Here is a 27,751-nt window from a genome sequence, read left to right as displayed (position 1 = left end):
TTTTGTATTCCAATGTAATCTGAAAGTGTCAGTCTTCTTCTCTCTTCTTTTGGATGTATTCTTTGGTGAAGTCATGTGAATTTTGCTGTGAGTATTGCTTAAGCAATCTTGTCTATATGTGTGAAGGCCAGGATTGGCATTTTTGCAAAATTCTATCCTGATGATTAAAAGAAAAGTTTTCTTGGATTTTTGGTTAGTTTTCCAATCCCCCCCCCCCCCCTTCCTTTCTCGACAGAGACAAGTCTTTTATAGACTTTTACTTGACAGTTTGGATGAAGGAAAATGGGTGTGGGTAGTGGAATTGGAACCACCTCCACTATCTGTTGCATTTTTAAGAGATAGGAAGAGAAAACTCCCATTTCAGTTTTCTTTCCAACGTGGAGCAACTTGCTCCCTTTTTTTTTTCATCCACTTACTATTTTTTTTATATCAGAAAAGGGCTTTAATCCATATTTGGACTTTATTTACTTGATATTTGGACTTTAGGCATCAATGGGTTTTTCTTGGAATGAAGCCCAATTTAATTTTTTTTGGTGGATTTTTTTAATCTCTCAGTAATAATCTAATTATAAACTTTCATGTCATTTGGTTTACAATATATGATCTACCAATTAGCCTCCCTAGCATTACCCTTAATACAAAATGGGTTTTTTTTTACTCAAAATGGAAAACATAAAGGTAAAATAATACACTTGAATTGAAGCACTGAAATATATATATATATATATATATATATATATAAACAAAAAAAAAAGATGAATACAGTTTATACACAGAGACATACAAATATGGTTTTCGTAAATATACATGTATTATTTTTTTTCAAGATTTTTACTCTTTCTATTGGTAGTAGCACTTAAATTAAAAGGGATTAGTTTTCAAGGACTCAAGACAACTTCACTATGTACACTACCATCCTCCATTCTTATCCAAGATTTAACAGAGAAAGGCTGCTCGGTGATTTCCACAATTCTAGCTCCTCTGTCCCAGTTTCCGTACCCACCATAACCGGTATGCCGAGCAAAACATAGCCACAGTTTTTCGTAGGGGCAACACCAGTCTAATCCATGGTTGTGTCCTACAAATATTGCCTGCAACAACCCAAAGAAAATGAATAGATCAATTTGACATAAAAGTTTATCATCTGACTGTATCCTGTAGTACGTTTCGCCATTCTATAAGTTTTCGGTGACTTGATTCAGACAGAGTAATTCAAGGTGGGAACAAATAGAAACATATAGAGTATCATATAAATAAAATTTAAGGGGCAAAACTAAGACAAGACAGAGAAAGAAACATAACATTGACTTCAGGAAGACTGCAAGAAGATTGCAAGTTTCATGCTTTTGCAATGTACGATTGTCAACTGGAAGGATCACGACTGAGTTTGTCGGAAATTCAGAATAGTACAGAACATTAACTTTAGGAATCATCAATTTGATATACTTCTATCACTAATAACTTATTAACGAATATTCATTTCCTAAAGGAAATTGTCATAGAATTGAGAGGGGTGTGTGTGTGTGTGTCTGAATAGAACTATCCTAAATTGTTCCGCTGTTTTCTCATGATAGGAAAATCAATTGGTTGCTACGATAGTTGCACTGCTGCATTTTACACAATAAGCAAAGACAGTTATCATTTACATATATCAGACAAGGCGAGCAAGAAAGATAAATCAGCGCAAGTCACTGGAGAACAGACGGATATTGCCTTCTCCAGCAGCATGCAAAAACTTATGATGAAAGTTATGGTTCGACCAAAAATGTCAGTACAAAGCAAACCATGGTTCTGTAGACTCTAGAATTGCTAAGAACCAACTAGGATTTGAACAGAAAATTTAAACCTAAGCACCAATACCTTTGGCTGCAAGTTGCTTGCCACGTTTTTTTCACAACCAGTGGTACACTCAGTCAATGTATCTTGGTTATCATTTGACGATGTTTGGCAGTCTGATTGTGAAATTAAACTCTCTCCCTCCCTCCCATCATCTCTGAAATGGGTGTATTGGTTTTTATTCCTGAGCTCCGTCAATTAGTTTAAAACAACGATTTTCCTAAGTGATCACTCAACTAGTCCATTCCATAACGCCAATCCCTACAGTAATACATGTAGTTGACCTGTTGGATGCTACATAGGAGCATTTCAGTTGGCTGCCCACTCTTCAGTATTCATTTTTATCTTTCGATATTCCTCTATTTGCAGAAGGATGTTAAGGTTGGAACATCCAACCTAAACCTTTTTTTTTTTGGTCAATAACAACAACCAACAACAACAACAAAGCCTTTTCCCACTAAGTGGGGTCGGCTATATGAATCCTAGCACGCCATTGCGCTCGGTTCTATGTTACGTCTTCCGTTATATCCAAATACTCCAAGTATTTTCTTGGAGTCTCTTCCAAAGTGTTCCTAGGTCTTCCTCTACCCCTTCATCCCTAACCTCTATCCTGTAATCGCATCTTCTAACCGGAGCGTCAGTAGGCCTTTGTTTCACATGTCCAAACCACCTTAACCGATTTTCTCCCATCTTTCCTTCAATTTCGGCTACTCCTAGTTTACCTCGGATATCCTCATTCCTAATCTTATCCTTTCTCGTGTGCCCACACATGCAATGAAGCATTCTCATCTCCGCTATACCCATTTTATGTAGATGTTGATGCTTCACCGCCCCACCTTTTTTTTTTTTCGTCAATGGAAATATTTCATAAATCTGGCAAACATAGTCAAGCAAAGAGCAGAGAGGAGATACAATAGAAAAGAAAGTGCTAGTGATGCACAGTGTAGTCACTGACAACACCAACAGATCGCTAACATCAACTACCTATGCCAAAAGGCAACCAAAAGAAAAGGGAAGAGGAATTACGCTCCATCTTCCCTTCTACAACAGATTTAAACAGGTAGACATGGCAAGCCACCTCGAGACAGAACCAACAAAAGAGAGGGAGGTGGCCTTGAGGCCCAATGGTGACAACTGACAACTCACCCTCTTGATTCCCAATGATGCCGCCACATGAGCTGCTTGATTTGCTTCACGGTGAATTCCATCACACTTGGTTAAAAGATGCAGCTTTCCTCCAGATAGCTTCAACGATTGGAAAAATTCTCCAAAGGCCCCTGATTGACTTGCGAGAGATGAAATGAATCACGACTTCAAATCAGTTTCCACAACCAAATTAAGAACCCTAGTATCACTCACTAAATTAAGGCCAACAAAGATTGCCTCAGCTTCCACTTCCCCAGAGGATTGGTTAAGGTGGGAATGTTCAACATCAATCAAGACACCGCCTTTGTTAAGAATAAGGAACATGGTTTAGCATCTGATTTTACTCCAATGACCGCTGATGTAAGAGGTTTCCAAGCCCCATGGGTATTGACTTTGACAAACGGTGGCGAGGAAGAAGCAATCTAGCTTCTTGTTTGGTACTCAAACTATAGGCTTTAGGGCCAGTGCATCTATCCAACCTAACATCTGGAATTTTTACATAACACAACTCTCGTGTATGGAAAGACTTAGCCAAACATGTTCATGAATTATATCAAGTCAGTAACATGGAGAATCTGTGACTAAAGTGGTTCCCACATTCAGGTATAATGTTAAAGTCAGAGCATTCAACCAAATCACAATGGGCTGAGAAGCCCCTGATTTTATATAATGCAGTTGCAAAGCTTGTTTAGCAAATATTGAATTTAAAAAATCTTTATGAGCTTCTGATATTTAAGTTCATAAGACTAAACCTAGCTTATGATACGGTTAAACATTCATGTTTGTTAATATTTAATAACTTCATTATACATGTAATCTAATGATGGTGGATGTGCCCTACATGAATGCATGCCAAATTTTAACAGGGATAAGTATTTGACCTAACTCACCTTGGCAGAAGGCCTTTCAACCAAAAGTTTCATGATACCCATTTCAGCTTCTTGAGTTGCTACTCTCTCCTTGTTAATTGAACCCACACAAGGCTTGTGTATACCGAACCATGGAGCCGCCTTCTTATAAGCACGACTTGGTATATGCCAAAAGATTATCTCCGGCACCCTGCCAAATAAGGAGTCTTTGATTGACAAGAAATAAGAGAAGAACAATAAATCTCGGCAAGCAGTCAGGTAAATCTCTTTCAGCACAGGCACAAAATACAAAAAGTCGAAATTCTAAATTCTGGTATGAGATATATACTTGCACTCAGGAAAAATCAGATGCTAAGCCATGTTCCTCTTGTCAATAAGGTGAAAAAAAAGGATAAAATGATGTTCCTTCCACAATTTTCTACCTTGAATCAGGGTTAATCTCTAGAGCTTTCTGGCGGAACCATTCTGCTTGGGCACTGGATATAATTTCTGGGTAGGAACCACCACCAGAATCTAGGAAGTACAATAATGCCACAGGTGACTTGGGATTGTCGGACGACAAAAGTTGGAGGACATAGTTGGATATACTAGGCCAAAGTTCTTTAGGACCATATCGAGAGTATGATAGCGTGTTACGCTCAATCTCATTTTTCATTAACTCCAGACGTTGTGTGCCTTCAAAGTGACACTCTTCTTCTCCTTCATAACAGGCAGCCTTGTGTTAGACTAACTAGTATCCAAATGTTTTTCTCACTGTATTGATCAAATTAACAACATAATAGATAAAACTTCTCATCCACCTGAGCATGATGAATTGGCTACGTGGCAACGAATTTCAGGAATTCCAGGGGATGAAAACCACTCAATTGGCCACACAAATGCTGCATCATCGTGGTTTCCAAACACACTTGCCCAAGGAACACCCCTAGCTCTTGTTGGAGAAACTGCCTGATCCCAGTACAAGCTTGCATTTTTAATCGCTATATTGTTGGCTGTGATGACATCTCCGAGATAGATAACGAAATCTGCAATTTACTTTTCATTCCTTAGAATCTATAACGACACAGCAACGGGAATACATGGTAAGACAGGCAGGTTTACAGGCTAGATTAAATAACAAATTTCAAACTCTACCAGCTTCAACACAACTAGAAATGTGAAACATAAAAAAGAACATAAATTTGGTTCAAAGAAAAGGAAAAGAACAGACCAAGATCTTGTATAATATACAATATACTTGATGATATGTATCATCAAATTCAACTGTAGGAAACCAGAAAACGATAGCCTTTCGCATGTTGATTAACATTAACTTAACCTAATGAACGCCCATTCTTTAGGTTGGTTTAAACTAAACAAAGTGCCCAAAATCTAGGCCGAGATTATGCGAATTTTGAACATTAACACTGTTTTCCAATTTCCAAAATACCAATTTCATGTCACAGGGCAACAATATGCTTCAAATTTAAGGTTAAGATTTTGATTATCAATCTCAATTAGTATGAAAAGGATCATTAGCAATCGTTGACATGCTCTAATAACAATAGAGCACCAACACACACCCACAAGTTTAAATCATTTTTCTCCATGTTTTCCTGAACAAGTTTATACTAGCACTGTCGTCTACTGGTATTCCTCTCCATTTGTAAACCGAAAGTCTTAGACTCAACTTTTATAAATAACGAGTCAAATGCTAAATTATTACCGACTTATTGTGTTACACGATTCTTCGATAAAGTAGTCTCAAAAGAAATGGAAGCTAAATATAAAACTATATACAAAAGTCAACACATGAGAAATGAAAAGAGAAAATGAATGACTTCACCTGGGGTTTCATCGTCGAGAACAGAGGACATGACCTTGATAGACTTCACATCCTGGAGTGGACCCCAATGGGTCCATGCGTCCTCTCCGAAATGCAGGTCGGCAAACAGAGCGATCTTGAACGGTGCAGTGGACCGTAGCTGATGGCAACCCTCTTCCGCCTTGGTCGGTAGAGCGACGGCGGAGATGAGCAGAAAGTAGAAGAGTTTTGCTATCATCACTTGAGTTACTCTGGGCACCAGCCAGCAGACAGACGGCATTCCTTCATGATATGATCATAGATTCATAGTGGCTGTGGCCTTCCGGTGGGAAAGATAGCGAAATTACGGAATTGTCCCTGGCTTTCTCCTTCCACCACTTGGCCCTGTGTTTAAAACTTCGTCTTTTTAATCAATTTTTCTCCAATGCTACCTAACACTGAATATAATATTATTTATACTAAACGGGTGAGAATGGACTAAATCTCACAATGAGTTAGTATTAATATAGTTCAAATTCGTTTTTCGCGAGAATCAAACTTAATATGGTTCACAAGGAAAGAGGAATAACATTAGACTCTAGTATTAAGTGGCAATTATATCATGATTGAAAATAAAAGATATGTATTGTGGAAATTAAACTTAATTATGAAAGTAATTACAAAGGTATTGGAAATATGTTATTATGTGTGTCACAATTGCACACTAATAAAATTATTGAAAGAATTTCAACAGAAAGACCACATTAAAATGTGTAATAAAAGTCAAACACTAAGGGGTGTGGTCACATAAGGATTTTAAAGAATTTTAAAAGACTTTAGAATCCTGACGTAGTCAACTAGGATTTTATAAGATTTTAAAAGAGTCTATTCAAATACAGAGGTAATCAATTAAAGGATTTAAAAAAAATTTAGAATCATATTGTAGTCAACTAGAATTTTAAAGAATTTTTATAGAGTCCATGCAAATCTATAGGTATTAAAAAATTCATAGATTTTGAAGGATTTCCTTCAATAAGAGATTTTATAGGATTTGAGAAGGATTGTAAGCATAACAAAATCCTACCTCCACCCCTAGGATTTCTTTTTCAACCCTCACTTTCTTTCTCTATCCCCCCCACACTGCAACTTGAGCTTTCTTTCTCACTCTCCTTTTCTTCGAAAAATTCATCCTTCCTTCCTTTGGGCGTCTCATCCACCCACCCCATCCTCTCAATATACAATCAATAAACCATTGTATACAATCATATACAAAGATAGCAAAGTTGATACCTTTGGAGATAGGACTTGAAGAAGGTGATAGAGGGGGTGTGAATAATTGAAGGGTTTGACTTGCACTTGTTGATGGACTTCTCCATTTTTCCTACCTTTGCAGCATCCATTCTCTCTCTCTTTCTCTCTCTAAAGGAATCACCTTTTCAAAAAATCAAAAGCCGAATGCGCTTTCATGAGTGAATGATTATGGTGGATGGTTTCTATCGTGGAGGACCATGGACATGGAGGATAGGGGTTACACAGGAGAATTGGACATAGTTCTTCATTTATTTTCAAGTTTACTCTCATTTTTTTATTTAAACATAAATTTTAAAATGACAAGAAAGTCTCAAAATTCATTCAAATCTTTTATCAAAGTCCATAAGAATCGTTTCAAATCTTTAATCAAAATCCATAAGAATCCTTAAAAATACAGTTAAAAGGTCTTTTAAAATCCTGTGAAATCCAAATTGATCTAACCCCCCCCCCCCCCCCCCAAATTAATGGATTTTGAAATCAAAGGGCCAAAGTTAGAAATTCTGTTAATCTCATAGATCACTCAATTTTACAATACCTAATAGGGGAAATTTGGAAATATAACCATTTTGAAAACATTTAATGAAATCTAACCTCTGTTTTTTAATTTTTATAAAATTAATCAAAATTGAAGTTAAAAAGACTTAATTACCCTTAAGCTAAAACCATCTCTTTCTCCTCCTACTCTGGTGTTCGTCTCCTATGTCCAGCTTTGCATCCTCTCTTTCCTCGCGCCTCACGAGATCGTCGGCTTTGCCTGCACGTTGAAACGATTCGTTTTGCTCTGCAAATCTGACAACAAGCTCTAGTTGAACATGTGCCATCGCAGGTGGGATTGCACTGACGGCAAACTCTACTAAGAGATATTAGAGAAAGATGTAGGATTGGTTGCTACGCTTCCGTCTTTTGTTAATGGTTGTGTGGTAATTAAGAGGAGGAAAGAAAAGATAAATGCTGCCAAGCAGCGAATTGATAGAATTATGCATCCATCAAATGATCGTTCAAGTGACAGCAGTGATATTAGCATGTTTGAAAAGGTACATACTAGGAAGAAGGGAAAGAGAGGACATGGTATTGATTGGGAATATATAATTGGAGGAGGATTTTCTCCCCTCCTAATCTCTCTCCCCTTCCTTCCCCTCTTATTTGAACGATTACTATTTAGCCACATCAACATCTTATATTAATTTTTTTTATTGAGACAATAAGACAAAAAAAATATGTGAGAGGAGGGGAAGGAAGAGGATGGGAATAGGAGAGGAGAGAATCCTACTCCGATTTAATTATTGAAACCCTACTCCTTCATAAAGTATAATAGTAAAAGAATAGGAATTGAGAAAGGGTGGTACAATGTTTAACTGGAATTATATTATTTTAACTCTGGGTTTGTGTGAGAGCTTCTACATTTTGGAACAGAAATGGGAGGAATATGCCTGCACGCCTTTGCAACTCCATGATCAAAGTTACATTTTTACTGGATTTTGTCTAGATTTTGCAAATCTTACAGTTGATGCAATCATACTGTTTGGACCCAAAATAATACAATAGGCCGAGTCCATGATTGTTCTTGATCCAGTAAGAAGTACCAGGAATATTCCCACCTTGGGCCTAGCCTAGTAGAGCTCGGCTGAATCCTATCAGAAGATGGTTCTGCCTGGATAAGGGTGAAGTGGTCGAATCCTAGTATAATAATGACTTTTCAGAAGCTAAGGATGCTTCGAATCAGAAAAGATGCTGAGAGTCAAGGGTTGAATCTGAATGATTAATTAAAGAGCTTGGTTTAGAATCCTACAGGAGTTAGGATTGGTCAAGCCCTAATCAGAATGGGTTGAGGAATTCTAATACGAGTGAAATAATGACTCGGGTATTGAGAAAATTGCTACTATAAATAGAGAAGGGAATGCATCACTCAAAGCCTTCCAAATCAACACACAAAACTGACATGTGCAAACTCTCACTCTACACGAAACCTCTCAAAGACCTTGAGATTTTTATTTTTATTTTTCCCACCAACACTTCAGTTTGGATAAACAGCACTATGGAAATAACTGGCAACATCTTCAGTTTGAATAAACAGCATTAGAACCGTATAATCAACTGATCGAGGAGCATCTTCATAGGGTCTTTCTGTCCAGGTGCAGGTAGTCCTCATATTCACAGACATGTCTATTTCACCGAGCCTCTTTATGAGACAATGCCCAGATCTATGTTGTTAAGGCCGTTTCCAACCCTTGACCTAAACCTAAAATTTTTAGCTTAGAAACAACTTTTCTGCTCCAACCCTTATGGCTTAAAATTTTAGCCCCAAATTATTAAAGAATGAATTTGGGCTAATTTTTTTCTTAAATCGACTTTTTTTTTTTTCAAAAAAAATTATGTAGACTATCATAAATTAATTTTATGAACATTTTAATCTAAAAATATTTAAAATCCGATAAATATTGAAAAATCACTAAATCGATACATGAAACTCATGAAACACTATGAAGAATATGAAAATCATGATAGAGATGTATAAATACAAAATACATGAAATGCACAAGACACACAGAACACATGTGGAACACATACAAAACACATGTTAAGGACATACAAAACACATGTGAAGCACACACACATGTGAAGGACATACAAAACACATGATAGAGATGAAGCAAACACATAACACATGTGAAACAGATGACACACACGAAACACATACCAAATACATACAAAACACATGAAACGCATGAAACACAAACCTACACACATGAAACTCAAACCTTCAACCATCTTCTATATAAGCCTATGCTGAATATCTAACTATCACACAACATTCATACCTTTAGTCATCCTCTATATTCACCAATCTTTCAACTTTTAAAGTGTTTTTGTTTCATAAAAATCATCAATATCTCATCAATGGGTGATAGGAGAAGGTGTAGCTTAGCAATGCGGATGACACAATATCAAGCAAGTTGTGCAAATGCCAATGCAGAAATGAACGCAGAAGAAGCTGAATTTGCAAACTTGCTTATGTAGTATCAGCACCATGCTGAATCTAGCCATCGTGGTTTTGTCACGGGGTGTTCATTTGTGCAGCGTGATAGAGAAAAGTGTCATGACCGGATGATGAAAGATTATTTCATCGAACGTCCGAGGTATTCTTCTCATGATTTTTTAAGATGGTTTTAGATGAGGAGTGAGCTTTTTGAAAGCATCTTGAATGCAGTTGTCCATCATGATCACTATTTTGCAAGAAAGATAGATGTCGTAGGCCGACAAAACCTATCACATCATCAGAAGCTAACATCTGCATTTCGAATGCTAGCTAATGGGTACTCTGCAGACTCAACTGACGAGTATTGCCGACTTGCAGAGAGTACTACTATTGAGAACCTGAAGCACTTCTATAAGGTAATTGAAGCCATATATGGAGCTACATACCTCCACAAGCCAAATCGTGAAGACTTAAAGCGGCTTATAAGCAAGGCAGATAAAAGTGGCTTCCCTGACATGATAAGAAATCTCAATTGTATGAATTGGGAGTGGAAGAATTATCCTACTGCTTGGGCCGACCAATTCAAGGGCTATCACAACAAGCCAACCATCGTGCTCGAGGTTGTGGCATCTTACTATACATAGATCTAGCATGCATTCTTCGGCGCTCTTGGATCAAACAACGATATCAATATTCTTTGGTCTTCTCCTCTGTTTGATGAAGTTGTCAATGGATGGGCACTAAAATAGAGGTACAAGGTTAATGGTAATAGGTATGAGCTAGGTTACTACCTAACTGATGGTATTTATCCTAGTCGGTCTACCTTTGTCAAAAGTTTTTCCCATCCCGATAATGCAAAGAACAAAATATTTTTATTGAGGTAAAAGTCTTACAGGAAGGATGTGGAGAGAGTATTCAGGATCTTACAAGCTCGATGGGCCATTGTTAGAGGGCCTTTATAACTTTGGCATACTGAAGACCTCCATTCAATCATGATGACGTGCATAATTTTGTGCAACATGATTGTGGAAGATGAGTACATCGAAATTGAAGAAGATTCAGACGAAGATGTGGATGATGACTAACCAACACATGCGAGATCTATGGTAAGAGATGTTGAATATCTTGCTGCAACCACATATGAGACCCGACAGGATAAGGTCACATTGAGTGAGTATATGAGACGCTTAAATAGAACTCAAGCTCCTCAAGGTCATGACACACTCCGCAAGGATTTGGTTGAGCATGTATGGCGCCGAGAAGGCGAACGTTGATGATGGATGATCTTAAGTGTAATAATGTGTTATGTTATGTAATAATTTTGCATGTACTATGTTGGTATTTCTAGTAATAAATTGAATTGTCTTCTTGTGACAAGTCTTTTCACTAGAACGTTGTCCAAATTATTGAAGGTCGTTTGAATTATTGAAGGCATATATTGTACAATAATTAATGGGTGCTCTGTAGACACAACTGACAATAAGTACAATAATTATTGAAGGCATCTAGATTAATATAAACAATAATTAATAAGTCATAAACTTAATACAACATTTAATAAAAGCACATAACCTTAATACAAAGGACAATTAAACCACATAAACTTAAAAAAAAAAAAAAACAATAATTAATAACCTACCTAAACTTAATACAATCGAAAATTCATAAACTACATAAACTTAATAATGATATCCACTATCTTGATTTGGTGGTGGACTTGGGATATAACCTTGAGATGAATTATCATCTTGAAATATACTTCTTATGGCATCCCTTTGCACAATTTCCTTTTGCTTACCAAGTAAGTACTTCTTCCTCTCTGTAGTGTATTTGTTGAGGCCCTCCATCATGAAATTTATTTCGAACCTCTCTTGCTCCCTATCCCCTAGCTGCGTTAGAGCCACACGCAATCAGGCCGCTTCCTTCTCCTGAGAGTTATGGCTTTCGGTCAATCTTGCAAATCTGGTAGCAATTTGTTCCCTTATGGGATCTTGGGACTTCCCTTTTCTCTTTACTTCCTTTTGTTTGTCTCTTCCCGAGGGCCTTGCAAAAGAAGAAGTTGGGGTCATTGTTTGACACTTTCATTCACACCTTCATTGACATCATTTGGGGTGGGGCTTCACTATGAAATAATCTTCCCCATTGTTGGTTCGCATCGGTTCCCCACCTCGAACAATCCTTGAGGACGTTACAAGCATGATGGAACTTAAAAGCTTGATTTTTTGGTGTAGTTCTTGTCTTGTAAATTGCCATTGCTTTGTCACCCTATGCATCAACTACGTAAAAACAATTAGTTGAAAAATACTATTATGTACATGAAAAATAAAATGTCAACAAAGAAACTCACAATTTTTTAGGAGCTCCTTCCACGAGCCATGCCAACCGTGACTCTCTCCAAGCTTCCCTACCACAAAGTGCACGCTTTGTTGATAACCTTCCACCGATCATAAACACCACCACCTTTCCTTCGGTTGGCGTTGGAGCTTTCATGGAACTTATCAATGATTTTTCCCCAAAAAACCTTTTTATTTTGGTTTGTGCCGACAACACCATCTTCGCTAATTAATAGAAACCCATGCCAAATATAAAGCAATATCTTCCTCAAAGGTCCAATTACGACCTCTAACATGCATTTTTGCCATCTTGAAAAATTTAGAAATGAGAAGAAATGGTAGAAAGAAAAATTGGAAGAATTGTAGGAGAAAAGTGAGTTTTATGTGGATGTTTGAACAAATACATACGTATTTATAAAGTTTTTTGGTGAATTTTGAGTTAAATAATTTTTTTTGAATTATTTTAGTCGTTGGGCTACATTGGCGTTTGCCACGCGGAGGGTCACGCCTACGTGGGTGAGCTCCCGCTGGGATCTGGCCTGGCGCGTGCAACGCGTTGGGCGAGTGGGGGTGGGGAGTCTGGGCTTCACAACCCACTTTTCACTCTCATCCGTGGGCTCCACTTCAATTTCTGGCCTAAAAACAGTTCGGTATTTTTTTGAGTTTTAGGTTTTAGGTTTGGCTTAGGACTTGGGTTGGGTTGGATTTTTTTTTTTTTTTTTTTTTTTTTTTTTTTTTTTTTTTTTGGGGAGGTGGGGTGGGGGAGGGAAGGGGAAATTTGGGTTTTAGCCCAGGGTTGGAGGAGGCCTAAGGGATCTGTGTGGTTAGCCAATACTGTAGGAGCAGCTGAGTCCGTGTTGAACTTGAGGGTTGTAGCCACAGGTAATGACAAGTGGTTGTGTAAAACTCAGCTACTATGGATGATAAATTTCGACAACTAACATGTGGACATGAACTACTGCTTGATCAAGGAGATATCAATCCAATTCTGGAACTTTAAACATTTGTTGAATAAGTGCTGGTTTTTGCTACAAACTTGCTACTTTTACTTAACATAATATTGAACCATTGAAAAAGGACAAGAATCGGAGGAGTTGGACGAGCTTGAGAATATGGCAGTTGGGCTCTAAAATTTCATTCTTTTAGCTGGGCCTTGATCACTGATGGGATCTATCTGAAGGTTTTGTGTCTCTCCAGTCTATTAGGTTTCAGTGCCATTCTCAGCTTTTGCAGTTGGAGCGGGAACATAGCCTTCTGGAAATGGTGGCAGTGGTGGAGCTGGTGGTAGCTGCATAAGTAGTTTGATAATTAGGACCTACTCTTAAGTAATCCAGTTATGATGAGTTAATAATTACAAGCTTCCCAGAATACCTTCCAGTATGTTAGTTAATATCCATACCCAAAAATGCAATGCGATGCAGTGCAATCAATTCACTTCAATATAAGAGCATGGGAGAATATATGTTTCAGTTCTATCATATTGATACCAAGAGAAATGTTAGGGAGACTCTCCGTGAACTCTTTGCGGACTTTGCACCACCTCATGTTTTTGACACAATGTCAATACCTCATGTTTTTTGCACAATATTTTATAATGTTGGTATGGAAATTATGCTAAAAACATGACGTGGCGCATTATCCTTGAAGAGGTCTACTTTTAAAAAAGTCTCCTTAGCATTTCGCTTAATACCAATTAACATATAGGATTTAATTGTGTTTTATTTAGGATTGGTCATTGTGATGCAATACTGTACAATTTTTGTGCCAAAAAAAAAAAGTGGGGGCATCCACCACCTCTAGGCCTATAGGGGTCTCTCTATGACCCCAATTACTCCCAACAATAACTAGCCATATTAAAACAAATGTAAAAACAAATCAAACCAAACTGGGGAAAACATCGGAGTTTGTAATACATCATGGTTTTGCAAAGCATTAGAAATTTCATCTTTCATATTTTTTATGTTAGGTAGATATCAACATAACTGATATGAGTAGAGCGTTCCTAGATAACTTTTATGAAGCACCAACAGAAATAAGTAACTATCATTGTAACAAGAAAAAAAATTGTCCAGAACCTCAGAAGCAGGTCAAGCTAGCTCACCTAGAATGTTTATGAGAACTAACGATATTTCACTCTGGAAGAAGTAGAAGGATGATAGGAAGGTGCAAGTTCGGCACAATGTACGATGGTTGCTTTCGACCCCCATTCCAAGTGTTGTGTACTTGTTGGGTAATAATCCACACCTTTAACCCGTTGAAAACTTCGAATTGTCATAATATGACAATATGAAGGTGATCTTCCCACTATTATCATAATCTGGAAATCTTAATTTTTTTAACGTAGTACATGTATCATGTAGGCCTGGCAATTCCTAACACGACCTGATAACCCCACACGATACGACACGAAATTAACAGGTGTTCAGGTCGACACGATAATAAATCGGGTCGTTATCGGGTAACCCGATAAGCACCTATTAAGATAACGGGTTGGTTCAGGTGTACACGTGGGTAACACGATAAGCAGGATATGATCCAACCGTCAAACATGTTTGTATATACTTCGAGATCGCATACGCCAAAAATTGAAAAAAAAAAACATTCTGAGATCAAGTAACGGGACAAAACTTTTCGACGGTTATAAAAAAAAAATTTACGATTTAACGGTTATTTTAACTCCGATTTTGATGATTTTTTACAGGTACACTCCTTGACCCTATATGAATACAATGATTGAATTCGATCTTCAATTTAAAATATTTACACTAGTGGATACCACAAAATCTTATGTTATACTTAATGAAAGTATAAATAAACTCAAAGTGTTAGTGAATTTATTGTTTTGATGGGATACGCATTCTACGAAACTAGTTTCAATGATCCAACCGTCAAACATGTTTGTATATACTTCGAGATCGCATACACATAAATTGCAAAAAACAAACATTCTGAGATCAAGTAACGGGACAAAACTTTTCGACGGTTATAAAAAGAAAAATCCCGATTTAACGGTTATTTTAACTCCGATTTTGATGATTTTTTTACAGCTACACTCCTTGCCCTATATGAATACAATGAATAAACTCGATCTTCAATTTAACATATTTACACTAATGGATACCACAAAATCTTATGTTATACTTAATGAAAGTATGAATAAACTTTTAAGTATTAGTAAATCTATTATTTTGATGGGATACGCATTCTATGAAACTAATTTCAACGATCCAACCGTCAAACATGTTTGTATATACTTTGAGATCGCATACGCCAAACATTGCAAAAAACAAACATTCTGAGATCAAGTAACAGGAGAAAACTTTTCGACGGTTATCAACGAAAAATCACGATTTAACCGTTATTTTAACTCTTATTTTGATGATTTTTTACAGCTACACTTCTTGACCCTATGTGAATACAATGAATGAACTCGATCTTCAATTTAAAATATTTACACTAGTGGATACTACAAAATCTTATGTTATACTTAATGAAAGTATGAATAAACTAAGTGTTAGTGAATCTGTCGTTTTGATGGGATACGCATTCTACGAAATTAATTTCAATGATCCAACTGTCAAATATGTTTGTATATACTTTGAGATCGAATATGCCAAAAATTGCAAAAAAACAAACATTTTGAGATCAAGTAACGGGAGAAAAGTTTTCGACAGTTATCATTGAAAAATCATAATTTAACGGTTATTTTAACTCTGATTTTGATGATTTACAACCACACTCCTTGACCCTATGTGAATACAATGAATGAACTTGATCTTCAATTTAAAATATTTACACTAGTGGATACTATAAAATTTTATGTTATACTTAATAAAAGTATGAATAAACTCTTAAGTGTTAGTGAATCTATCGTTTTGATGGGATACGCATCCTACGAAATTAATTTCAATGATTCAACCATCAAAATTGTTTGTATATGCTTTGAGATCGCATACACTAAAAATCACAAAAAAAAACATTTAGAGATCAAATAAAGGGACAAAACTTTTCGACGGTTATCAATGAAAAATCACGATTTAACGGTTATTTTAACTCCGATTTTGATGATTTTTTACGGCTACACTCCTTGACCTTATATGAATACAATGAATGAACTTGATCTTCAATTAAAATATTTACACTAGTGGATACCGCAAAATCTTATGTTATACTTAATGAAAGTATGAATAAACTCTAAAGTGTTAGTGAATCTATTGTTTTGATGGGATACACATTCTACGAAACTAGTTTCAACGATCCAACCGTCAAACATGTTTGTATATACTTCAAGATCGCATAAGCCAAAAGTTGCAAAAAACAAACATTCAGAGATCAAGTAATGGGACAAAACTTTTCGACGGTTATCAACGAAAATCACAATTTAGCGGTTATTTTAACTCTAATTTTGATGATTATGAATGCAATGAATGAATTCGATCTTGAATTTAAAATATTTACCCTAGTGGATACCACAAAATCTTATGTTATACTTAATGAAATTATAAATAAACTCTAAGTGTTAGTGAATCTATCATTTTGATGGGATACGCATTCTGCTTAAATAATTTCAATGATCTAACCATCAAAGTTGTTTGTATATGCTTCAAGATCGCATACGCCAAAAATCCCAAAAAATAGACATTCAGAGATCAAGTAACGAGACAAAACTTTTCAACGGTTATCAACAAAAAATCACGATTTAACGGTTATTTTAACTCCGATTTTGATGATTTTTACAGGTACACTCCTTGACCCTGTATGAATACAATGAATGAATTCGATATTCAATTTAAAATATTTACACTAGTGGACACCACAAAATCTTATGTCATGATGATCGATGAAAATTGAGGATTTTGTAAAAGGAATAACATGCAAGCTTTGAGTTCCATTGGCAAGGTTTAAACTTTTTGAGAAAAGTTTCACAACCTTGAAAACAAAACTCTTTCATTTTGCATATCCTTACACATTTAATATTTTGTAATAGACTAGTAGTGTATGGATGTTTGTTTATTAGGCTCTTATTTTCAAGTGTAAATCTAGTACTTAAACAACAAATGTGTTTTACTGTTTTGAAGTAATATTTATGTGGCAATGTGTGGTATGTGAAAATTTAATGAAAAAAAATACATTTTTCTTAACAGGTCATAGCGGGTCGGGTCACTTTACCCGTTGGGTAAAGTGACCCGACTTGTTAAGGATCCGTTAAGATAACGGGTGTGACACGACACGAACGGGTAAAGTGACCCAACCTGTTAAGGATCCGTTAAGATAACAGGTGTGACACGACACGACCCATTAAGATAACATGTGTTACACGAAAACGACACGAACACTATAGACACGACCCGTTTGCCAGGCCTAGTATCATGCCCTACTGTTCATGGACTGAGATACTGACGGATCTTGTAGACCAATCGATCATAAGTATTGGTACAAATCCAACTTTTGAATTTTTTTTAATTAGTTTCATGTACAACGAGGTGGTCTCCCTCCTTTCTCTGTTTTTTTGCTATCTCGTGTTCTCCTTCCTCTCTTTCCATATCTGCAAATTCTTGCTCTTGCTGTTGATTAATTAAAGTCTCCATATAATCAAATTTCTGCTTAAACCAAAGAAACAAATTGCAATTCGACCAAAAAATCAATAAACAAATTGCAATGCTTATCATTAAAGGTTTAGAGATAAAAACCACGATAAACTAGCTCGAGAAATTGGAGGTATGTTGCTTGTCAGTGGCCTTATAGGCGACTATGTCCATATCCAAGGCAACTCATTTGACGTGTAACCAATTTCAGCCGTTGGATTTGCACCAACGGATATGACCAATTGGTCCGCAAGATCCGTAGAAGACTGATCCGAAGAGGATCATAGTCCCAATTCATGATTAGTTTCCTCCAATATTTTACTCGGTAACAAAAAAAATTAGTATGAAAAACAACATTTAGCAAATTAATTATATCGTTAACGAACGAACAGTTTGAAACTGGACAAGATACCATTTGTTTACCTCACCTTTAAATAAAAATCAACTGTTGACCATCATGAAAAGATGAAATGACACAAAACATTCATGTCCAAAGTGATAAAATAGTTGTGATTTTAGGTAGGAGTTTTTCATGACAAAAGTGTTTGAGAACTTTTTTCTGAAAATCAGGATACAATGACTATCCACGAAAAGTGGGCCTTTCTCAGAAAATTAAAAACATTTACTAGTGCTTAATTAAATGGGCCTCTTTTCATTTTACAATAGCATTTGTTTTCCAACTTTTTACAAGAAACAAAATGAGTAACTGCGGTTTAACCTCGTGAGCTATTATCTTAGTTGAAATTGACTCATTGAACTATTTTTTGGGTAAATTAATTACCTAAACTATTTAAAATCAGCCAATTAACCCCTTGTCGTTAGATTCCATCCACCATTTCATCAAATTCAAGAGCAAATTAGTCATTTCATTATCAATTCTTACTTGTTAATGATAACTAATAAAATTATAACACATGGACACAAAATGATATGTAAAACATATAGTATAATAAGAAAATATAAAAAAACCAATGTTTACATAACGGACCATTTCACATTGTCATTAAACATTATTTTGTGTCCATACGTTATAATTTTATTGGTAGTTATAGTTGACAAGTAAATTGATAAAAAAACTAATTTGCCCTTGAATTTGACGAAATAGTGGATGAAATCTACCAACAAGGGGTTAATTGGCTAATTTCAAATAGTTTAGGGGTTAATTTATCAAAACAAAAAAAATTCAGGAAGTCAATTTCAACTGGGATAATAGGTTTAAGGGGGTAAAATAGCAGTTTATCCAAACAGAATAGGAAACTAACTTCCTACATTGAGAGCAAACTAGCCATTCAGCTTAAACATTTTCTTCAACACGGATTCTTCACCTTGTAAGAAGAAAAACACAAAAGTTGCTCTTGGATTGGTTTGCTTGCTATGCAAACAAAAGTGTACTGGTACAAAAGGTTCCGCGTGACTCGGCAATTTGCATGGTTCTTATATGCATTTCCTGAAGTAAAATTGTCCTAGAACTTTGGAGAGGGGTGATTTTCCTTACTTTTTACTCTTTGCAGTTTCTGTGTTTAGGACCACTTACTTTCTACTCAACAACTTACCTAATCCAGTTTTGAATTTTCGAGTTTTCTCACGATAGGAAAATTCATCGGTTGCGGTTGACACAAACAATGTTACAACGATAATTGCATTGACATGTTTTGGACAAGAAATCGCGAGGAAATTATTTGTTTTACATGTCATACAATAAGTGAGAAAAATCAACACAAGTCACCAGAACAAATGAATATCAATTTCCAGAACGCAAAAAACAACATTGAAAGTAAACGGATAATGTCTTGACAAACACCATGGCAGCTCAAATTATTATAACTCTAAAGAATTTATAGGATTAGTAATACAAGTATTTAGCCCAAAGATTTTTAAACTAATTAGTTTTGTTCACACTGGGACAACAAAAAACTTCATTACAACTCAACACCCTCCGGCAAGAGTGGCTAGCTACCGTTTTTCACAATTCTATGAAATATTAGGGTGTTTTCTTTATTCCTATCCTACCAATGCAAAAAGGGGCGGGGCGTGGGATTAACCGGAATAGCTCAACAAACTAGAACAAACAGATGCTCTGCAATTTAAATCCCTCTTAAAGAAGGAATGGACTAGATGCCTTAACTCTCAAATTTTCTGAAAAACATCTCTGCAACAGTTAGTTTAAAGCAACTTCAGTGATTATATTTTACCCGAACTCATTATGCAGTTGACTTTCTTAAGTAGTCTCTCAACTAGTCCATTGGGGATGTAGGGACATTTCATTCAGACTGCTCACTCTCGGCGCTCAGCTAGGACATTTCCTTCTCTCAAATAATCCACTGGCCAGAGTGACCGGCCTCGAACGCTCCATGGTAGGTTGATCATAGCAGTCCTACTGAAGGCTGGGTCTTTTTTGGCCTTTTCTCTTCCAGGCTTCCGGCTATGCTGCTATTTGAGTCCTAGATGTGACCTATACAAAAAATATTAGCAAGGTCCTGCATTCTCTAGACATAACCTTCAGCCTAATGTCTCCGAAACTTATCGATGGCCTCCTTCTGCTGATGCAAGTCTTCTTGCATATGACTTGATCTTCTTTCCTTTTCTTGGTTCCTCAAGGCATGGGCGGAGCCATGGAAGGACTAGGATGATCTCAGGACCATCCTGATATTTTTTTACATAGAACAATCTAGTGCTATGCTTATGATTTTCGAGGTTTTTTCATAGGCTCAGAGCCCCAATCCGACGTTTTTACTCTAATTTCCTTCATTGGGTTTGATTTGAGGTTGGTGACTCCTATGGAGTTCAGGCAATTCGTTGCTTGTGAGCTTTGAGGAGGACTTTGGCTTGGGAATCAGTAGAGGGAGAACGTCAAAGAGGCTTGGGGTTTAGGTTTAAGGAAGAGGATGATAAGATGGACGCCATACTAGACCTAAACGATGTTGGTGGGTTGCTCACCACAGGGCAGATTAATTTTTGTAAGATTCATTGAGCGTTTCGGATTTCGACATTTGGGCCCCTCCTAGACTAAAATTCTAGCTTCGCCACTGCCTCAAGGTCTTCAAGTTTTCACTTGTTCTTCGATTCTAGTCTATGCTAAGTTCAAGTTCATGGAATTAGGAATTCGTTCATAGACTGTAAGTGATGGGGATTTTTACCACTTGCAAAAATAGGGATAAAACCACTTAAAAGTACTTGCAAGAGAACAAGGTAGTTATAGTATAAACGGCTCTAGCAAGGTCGTTTCCACAGGTATTGAATGAATAGTTTGTATTTAAACCAAATCTTAATTAATTATTTGAAAACAAAGTTTGGAAAAAGGTGATTTTATGACCTAAAATCTTAAAAACGAATTTAATTAAAAACAATTAAATAAATTGACAAAGTAAAGAAACAAAAGAAAATAGTTTTGAAAACCAAATTGTAAAAGCCTAGAGTTCTACCGTCCCCTTAACAATCTCATATAGATTTGCCAATTACTTATGAATTACCCTTTCAACTTTGAAGGTTAGGTTTTCCTTATGCATATTCTACTTGTGGCATTCAAGCTAGAATGTATATCAAACATGCAATTTTTCTGTGACATTCAGATCAAATATAAACATGCATGACTCATTACGCTATGTGAAAAGCCTTTGAAAAACCATGCAACCCCTAAGACGTGGCATTCGCCCTAGGTGAACTTACAACTATCAATCACAAGAAGCAATACTCAATCCTCTGGTGGCATTCCGACCAAATTGCATCCGATTACTTATCAAAACATCCTAATAGTAGCTAAGCATTAAGATATAGAGACAGTTTAAACACAGTGATTAATAATTCAAAATATGCATGCATAATATCATAAGAAATTAAATAAAAACTACATATTCATGCTAAGGCTCAAGGCATCACCTTAGCAAATGAAAATTAGCTACAAACAACCATAAAACAAAATATTATTAAGAACAAGGATAGAAAACACCTAGGAAATAAACTTCAAAAACTCTCTAAAGTAGTGCGTGCGTTCTCTCCCTCAACCTAATGGCTAAAAAGCCTTATTTATACTACTACAAAATAAATGTAACAGCCCGTTCCTAAAAATTATGATTTTTATAATTTGAATAAGTGAAGTTACGAAAATGCCCTTCGAGGTAAAGTGTTGACTTTTGTTGATTGTCGTGTCATGTTATGTAAGGATCATTTTTTTTGGTGTATTCTTATAGCACTCATCGCTACGGACGCGTGGGCGCGAATAGGGCGTGATTTGGAGTTATAACGGAAAAGTTATTAATGTTTAAAGTTAGGGATATTTTGGTAATTCTATTTAACTTGGAAGGTTCCAGATTTCTGGAGCAAAGATCTGTGAGGCCACGTGTGTGGCTGGGATGGAAGGAAAGAAAGAAATAGACGGCTGGGATGAGAAGGAGAGAAGAGAAAGGAGGAAAGGAGGGAGGAAGGTGACCAATCAGAAATAGGAGCAAGGAGGAGAAATGAGAGAAGAAAAAGGGGGGAGACACGGGTTGGCCCATGTAACCCATTGGGCACTACGCACACCGCCGCCTTCCCGACATTTTTCCATCGGTTTTCCGGCGATCTAACCCTCACCACCACGTAAAAACTAATCCTTATCTTCCCCTATTCCATTTCCAACTAAATTTTATTGGGTTTGAGCTTGAATTCGAGTATAATGAAACCCGTGGGTGCCATGGCGAAATCTGATGATCGTGAAGTTAACCCAACAAATTACCACCACCACTAGGCTCCCCTCAACCCCAGGAACAAAGCCCAAGCAATGTTTGAGGTGTTGGAGTGAATTTGGAGGTTGAATCAAACACACCCAAGTTTAGGGTTCCGTACGGTTCAAGCTAAACTGGGGCTTTTCCTGGTCAAATTGGCCTTAGTCATAGGTATGAAAGTTACTCCACTATTGAGATCTTCATTCCTGTAAAATTTGAGAATTTTTAGAAATAGTTGAATTTTCCGACGAGTCGGGGTAGCCGATCGCCACCTGTGGTGGTGCGTGGGCCGAGACGTCCCCTGACCTTCCTAGGCTAAATTTGAATACCCTGATTCCATTGGTGAAGTCTGATTGACAGGTTTCCATTATTTGAACGTAGTTTCATTAAGGTCCGCCACTTGATTATTATAGCAATCGACGATCTGACCGTTAAATTGTCGCCAAACTTTGATACGTTATAATACGTAATATTTGAGGATGTTAGAAAGTTACTGATTGGAAATCCGAGGGGCGGATCTTCCGGATTGAGTTACGTAGGATTGTGGACCCTACCGTCGATCTTTGACTGACGATTAACTTTTGGTCAATGGGTCTCAAATCATTCTAGATCATCCTTGGGGGATGTGTTTTATGTAAATTACATGTTCTATCAGTAAAGATTCTGAGGTGTGATTTGATATTTGCTTTAGGCAACTGTCGTTCGAGACATCTCGATATTCATGTTAGGGAGTTGTAGTGCGGTCTCCAGGTGAGTGGGCTTTTGGTTTTCTATATATACGTATGTATACTTTACGTTTTTCCCAGAAATTGTTTTAAATGAAATGTGATTGAAATGCCATGTCATACTTGCGTTATATTTTAGTATATGCATTAGTGTAGTCATGCATAATGTTGCATGATGCTGCGGAGCCCAGGTAAGCTACAAGTGAGCACATTATAATGTTAGTGGTTGTGATGTATATGGTTATGCCTGGATGCATTTGGTACTCATTATCCTGCACCCCGATGTTAGTACTCCGCCTAAGGTCAGGGCCTAGCCTTTACGTGATCGTTCACCTCCCACACCGCACGCTCACCTTAGATCCAAGGCAAGTGCTAGCTTGTCGTACAGACCACATTAGGTGGTTCTGACTCGTAGGTGACTTGTGATACTTCGCACAGCCTTCACGTGATCGTAGCACTTGAGCGTATTTATTTACACATAGCCTGTCGTACATACCACATTATGTGGTTCTGACTCGTGTGCAAGAATTGTTTATAAGCTATAGATTCAGCCGTACAGGTCACGTTTGGTGACTCCAGCTGATATATTTTTTTATATTGATTTGCATCACATGGCATACATATTTATTACTGAGATACTTGACATGGCACTCACTTTGGTTTTCATTGCTCTCAAGCCTGATTTTTATATAAGTATGTATTATTATTTTCTAGGAAATTATACGGGTTTTACGGTGAGGGGTTATTATTTTTGGAAAGAGAAATGGTTCTAAAAAGCTTTGTTTTTGCCCACTCACATTTTTTGTTTTTCGCCCCTTCAGGTTTTAGCCACTGAAAGTTTGTAACGACGAGGATTCTTAGCGAATCTCAGTATGGGTGGCTACCTCTGAGGGTATGATCCTTACCCACACTACTGTAGTTTACTTATTCTTTGACGTCGCGTGTGAAATGGGTTCATTCCCGCTCACAGCGCACTTTGGTCTTTAGGCACTTTTAGGTTCAAATTTATTCACATTTTCCACATCACTATACTTTATGGCTTCGTCACCTTCCAGTTGTCGACCAGCACAGCTCGACTCGGAGTCCTAGTGGACATTCCTATCGGGGTGTGTCAATAAAACCCTAAAAGGTCTTAGAATAAAATTAGGAAACATAATAAAATAATAAAACAGAAAATAAAAGGTTTCCTATTCGAACTAATTCCTAGAAAATTAGCCTTTTGACCAACCAAATCGACTCCAATTTGGTCCCAAAAGATCTCCTTTGAAAGTTGAAGACGTCCCCTACAAATAAGAAGGAATCTTCCTTAAAATATGCCATCTTGACCTTCAAAATACCCAAAACGTCCAGAAACGTCAATCTAGGAAAGCTATGCCCTGGGCGTTTATTTCATTGCCACGGTCAAACGGCTTGGTAGAAAAATCTGAAATTTTGACACAATCATCTTGAAAGACTCACAAACCTCATTCAATTGGAATCACTCCAAAATTCTTCCGTTTGATCATGTTTTGCTCTAGAGGAAGTCTAATATCCTACATTTGAAAATACATAACAAAGTATCAAAAGTCTACCAAAATAACCAATAAATTAATACTAAGATTAGGGTAAAATATAGTAAGGAAAATCATTTCCTAATTGGGTACATTCACAAAAATTCACGATTTTTGAAGATTTTCATGAAAGATTTCCATAATTTCCAAGAAGACAATTTACCATCTCAGAGCAGGTGTAGTAGGATGTTAAAGTTGGAAATTCAAACCTAAAACTAATTTGCCATAGTCCGTATAAAATGATGCAAGGCTTAAAAGGCTGATGTGAGATTTTTAATTCTCAACACGTCCCATCACCTGAAGCTAGACTAAACCAAACACATGGTTTAGTGGAGAGAGCCTCACATTCTGATACATTGCAAAGTTGGAGCTTTAAAGCCAAAACCAATTGGTGATGGGCTGACTGGAGACGCTTATTGAACTTCAAGGAGACTTTCCTCACCCCGTCGATGCACTTCAAAAGAAAAACAAAAGCATATAGAACTTAACAATTTCATATAAACTTCTGATATTAAAGTCTAACGTTCCCGAGATTACCATCCATACAAGTTAATCCATACTAACCATACCTAGTTTATGATACAGTTAAATCTTGTTTGTCCCTATATTTTATTAACCTAATGTTTCAGATAATGTAAAGATGGTGTCTGTGTGCCTGTATAAGTTCTTTACGCATGTGTTTGTCTGTCGTTACTGGAACATTGTACCCTTTTTTGAATTTTCACGGATGTCTTCCACCCGGGTGAATACATGTAGGGTAAGCATGCTCATCTATGACCACACCTACGTATAGCAAAATTTTTGGGAGGTAAAACATTTGTTCTCACCTTGGAAGATTTCCTTCTAGCCTAAAGTTTCATGATACCCGTTTAAGCTTCTTGAGGTGCTACTTCCTCTTTGTTAATGGAACCCACGCAAGGTTTGTGTACGCCGAACTTTGGAGCAACTTTCTTATAAGCACGACTTGGTGTATGCCAAAAGATTATCTCTGGAGCCCTGTCAAATAAAGCTTTCTGTCATTGATAAGAAAAGAACAGTAAACCTGTACTCGTTAATAAGGTTAAAGACAATAGTATCAGGTAATACTTCCATACTTTTCTACCTTGAATCAGGGTTAATCTCTAGAGCTTTCTGCCGGAACCATTCTGCTTGGGCACTGTTTCTGGGTAGGAATCACCACCGGAATCCAGGAAATACAAAAATGCCACAGGTGACTTGGGATTTTCTGATGACAAAACTTGGAGGACATAGTTGGATATACCAGGCCAAAGATCTTTTGGGCCATGTTGAGAATATGATAGCGTATTAAGCTCAATCTCATTTTTCACTAGCTCCAGACGTTTTGTGCCCCTGAAGCTACAATCTTCTTGCCCTACAAATTAGAAGGTGTTGTAAAAGAACTAGTATAAAAATTATTAACAATTCTTACTGATTATCCTCCTAAAACGACGACAATGTACCTAAATCAAGAGAATCATACTTTATAACAGCATTGACATATTTATTTGCATTGATCAAACTCAAAGTTTCAAAACTTGAAATATGATAACAATTGAGGGCAACACAACTTAAAGAGATTGAATTAATTGAACAGTGGTTGATACTCCTAAACTAATAGATATCAGAAACTGTCAAGAGTCTCCTGCTTTTCGGTTCATCAAACAAAGATTTGAATGCCTTCATTCAAATTTATAACAACATTAATTTTGCAGTCTAGAACGAACAGTCAGAAAAAATAAGAGTTGGCACTTCGACGTGAATATGTTCATGGAAAAAAAGTTGACGTAGGTGATTTTCGTTTATGTGTTTATGTTTCCATTCTACTTTTTGAAATAGGCCTACATGAAAGAGGTCGTCAATGCTAAAAGTGGAGAAATTAGTCACTATTAAGAAGTACTGAGCAAAAGCAAACAAGTTGATCAAAATTGTGGACACATAATAGATCAAACTTGTAATTCACCTGAGCATGATGAATTGGCTATAGGACGATGAATTTTAGGAATTCCAGGAGCCGAAAACCACTCAACGGCCACTCAAATGCTGCATCGTCATGGTTTCAAATGCATGATCCCAGTACAAGCCTGCATTTCTGATTACTATATTATTGGATGTCATGACGCCTCCGAGATGGATAATAAAATCTGCAATGTACGTACCATTCATTAGAATATATGACAATATATCAGATAAAAAGTGTTGTAATCAGAATGCTAAGACGTGCTAAATGTTGGAAATGTGCCCTAAAACCAATCATATGATGATACTTTATGGACATTTCACATGTTAAACTAATCTAGTTTAATATTAAGGGCAAACATTATTGTTTGAGCCGTCTCATATAAATGTTATATGCTTAAACGATAAGTCCAAGGAATATGTGATTGGAAGAATGCGATCTAAAGAAGTTAGATTCATGAGACCATTCTTTCGTTGACACATCCTAAACGTTCCTGATCATAGGATTGTCAATTGGGCATTGACAGTCCGTTAAGATCAGTACGTGCTATGTCTTCTCTCAAGGAGAGTGACTAGTCTCGAGTCATTGGTGTGTGTGACATCAAGACAAGTACGTAGGTGCTCAATAGAGAATGAGTTCACTGAACATGATCAACGAAGAGTTCTCATATTCATGTCACATGAGAACTCATGGTTGGGATAATGCAAATTAGTCTTTTGACCTGAGGCATCACAGTTGTCTTGTGGTTAGGTCCTTAATCTTTGATTATGTCAAAGTCACTCCATCAGGAAGGTGTCCACGGCATCGTTGGGGTTAAGCCACTTAGCCATGGAGGCAAGTGAATGCGCAACAAGGGATCTCTAACCTTCAAACTGTTTAAGGGAGAATACTCTATGATATGATTAAGAATCTTTGGCCAAAGTATGAATGAGATTTAGGAATGTGTTCCAAATCACATTCAAGGTAATCATATAAGCAC

General features: G+C 36.8%; 2 protein-coding genes and 1 pseudogene across 3 annotated transcripts; 1 reads left to right on the top strand and 2 right to left on the bottom strand.

Moving 5' to 3' along the window:
• Window positions 1–751: 751 nt before the first annotated feature.
• Window positions 752–6,052, bottom strand: LOC137746021 (probable inactive purple acid phosphatase 16). 2 transcript variants are annotated; one of them, XM_068486069.1, is made up of 5 exons: window positions 5,677–6,052; window positions 4,652–4,876; window positions 4,274–4,544; window positions 3,873–4,041; window positions 752–1,091 (listed from the first exon to the last, which is right to left on the bottom strand). In XM_068486069.1, exons 1-5 carry the CDS (start codon window positions 5,933–5,935, stop codon window positions 879–881), a joined length of 1,137 nt encoding a protein of 378 aa, XP_068342170.1. In that variant the 5' UTR covers window positions 5,936–6,052; the 3' UTR covers window positions 752–878. The 2 variants fall into 2 exon arrangements, with proteins under 2 accessions (XP_068342170.1, XP_068342169.1); XM_068486068.1 differs by having other exon boundaries at window positions 4,274–4,550; window positions 5,677–6,049.
• A 4,064-nt stretch (window positions 6,053–10,116) lies between these two features.
• Window positions 10,117–10,566, top strand: LOC137744471 (uncharacterized). The gene has a single exon (XM_068484275.1). It carries the CDS (start codon window positions 10,117–10,119, stop codon window positions 10,564–10,566), a length of 450 nt encoding a protein of 149 aa, XP_068340376.1.
• Window positions 10,567–13,456: 2,890 nt separating this feature from the next.
• LOC137744469 (probable inactive purple acid phosphatase 16) lies at window positions 13,457–26,978 on the bottom strand (annotated as a pseudogene).
• Between the last annotated feature and the right edge of the window lie 773 nt (window positions 26,979–27,751).

The sequence above is a fragment of the Pyrus communis genome, chromosome 9, assembly GCF_963583255.1.
Source record: "Pyrus communis chromosome 9, drPyrComm1.1, whole genome shotgun sequence".
Lineage (NCBI taxonomy): Eukaryota > Viridiplantae > Streptophyta > Magnoliopsida > Rosales > Rosaceae > Pyrus > Pyrus communis.
Note: the sequence above shows the minus strand (reverse complement) of the source record. Positions and strands in the feature narration are given on the sequence as shown.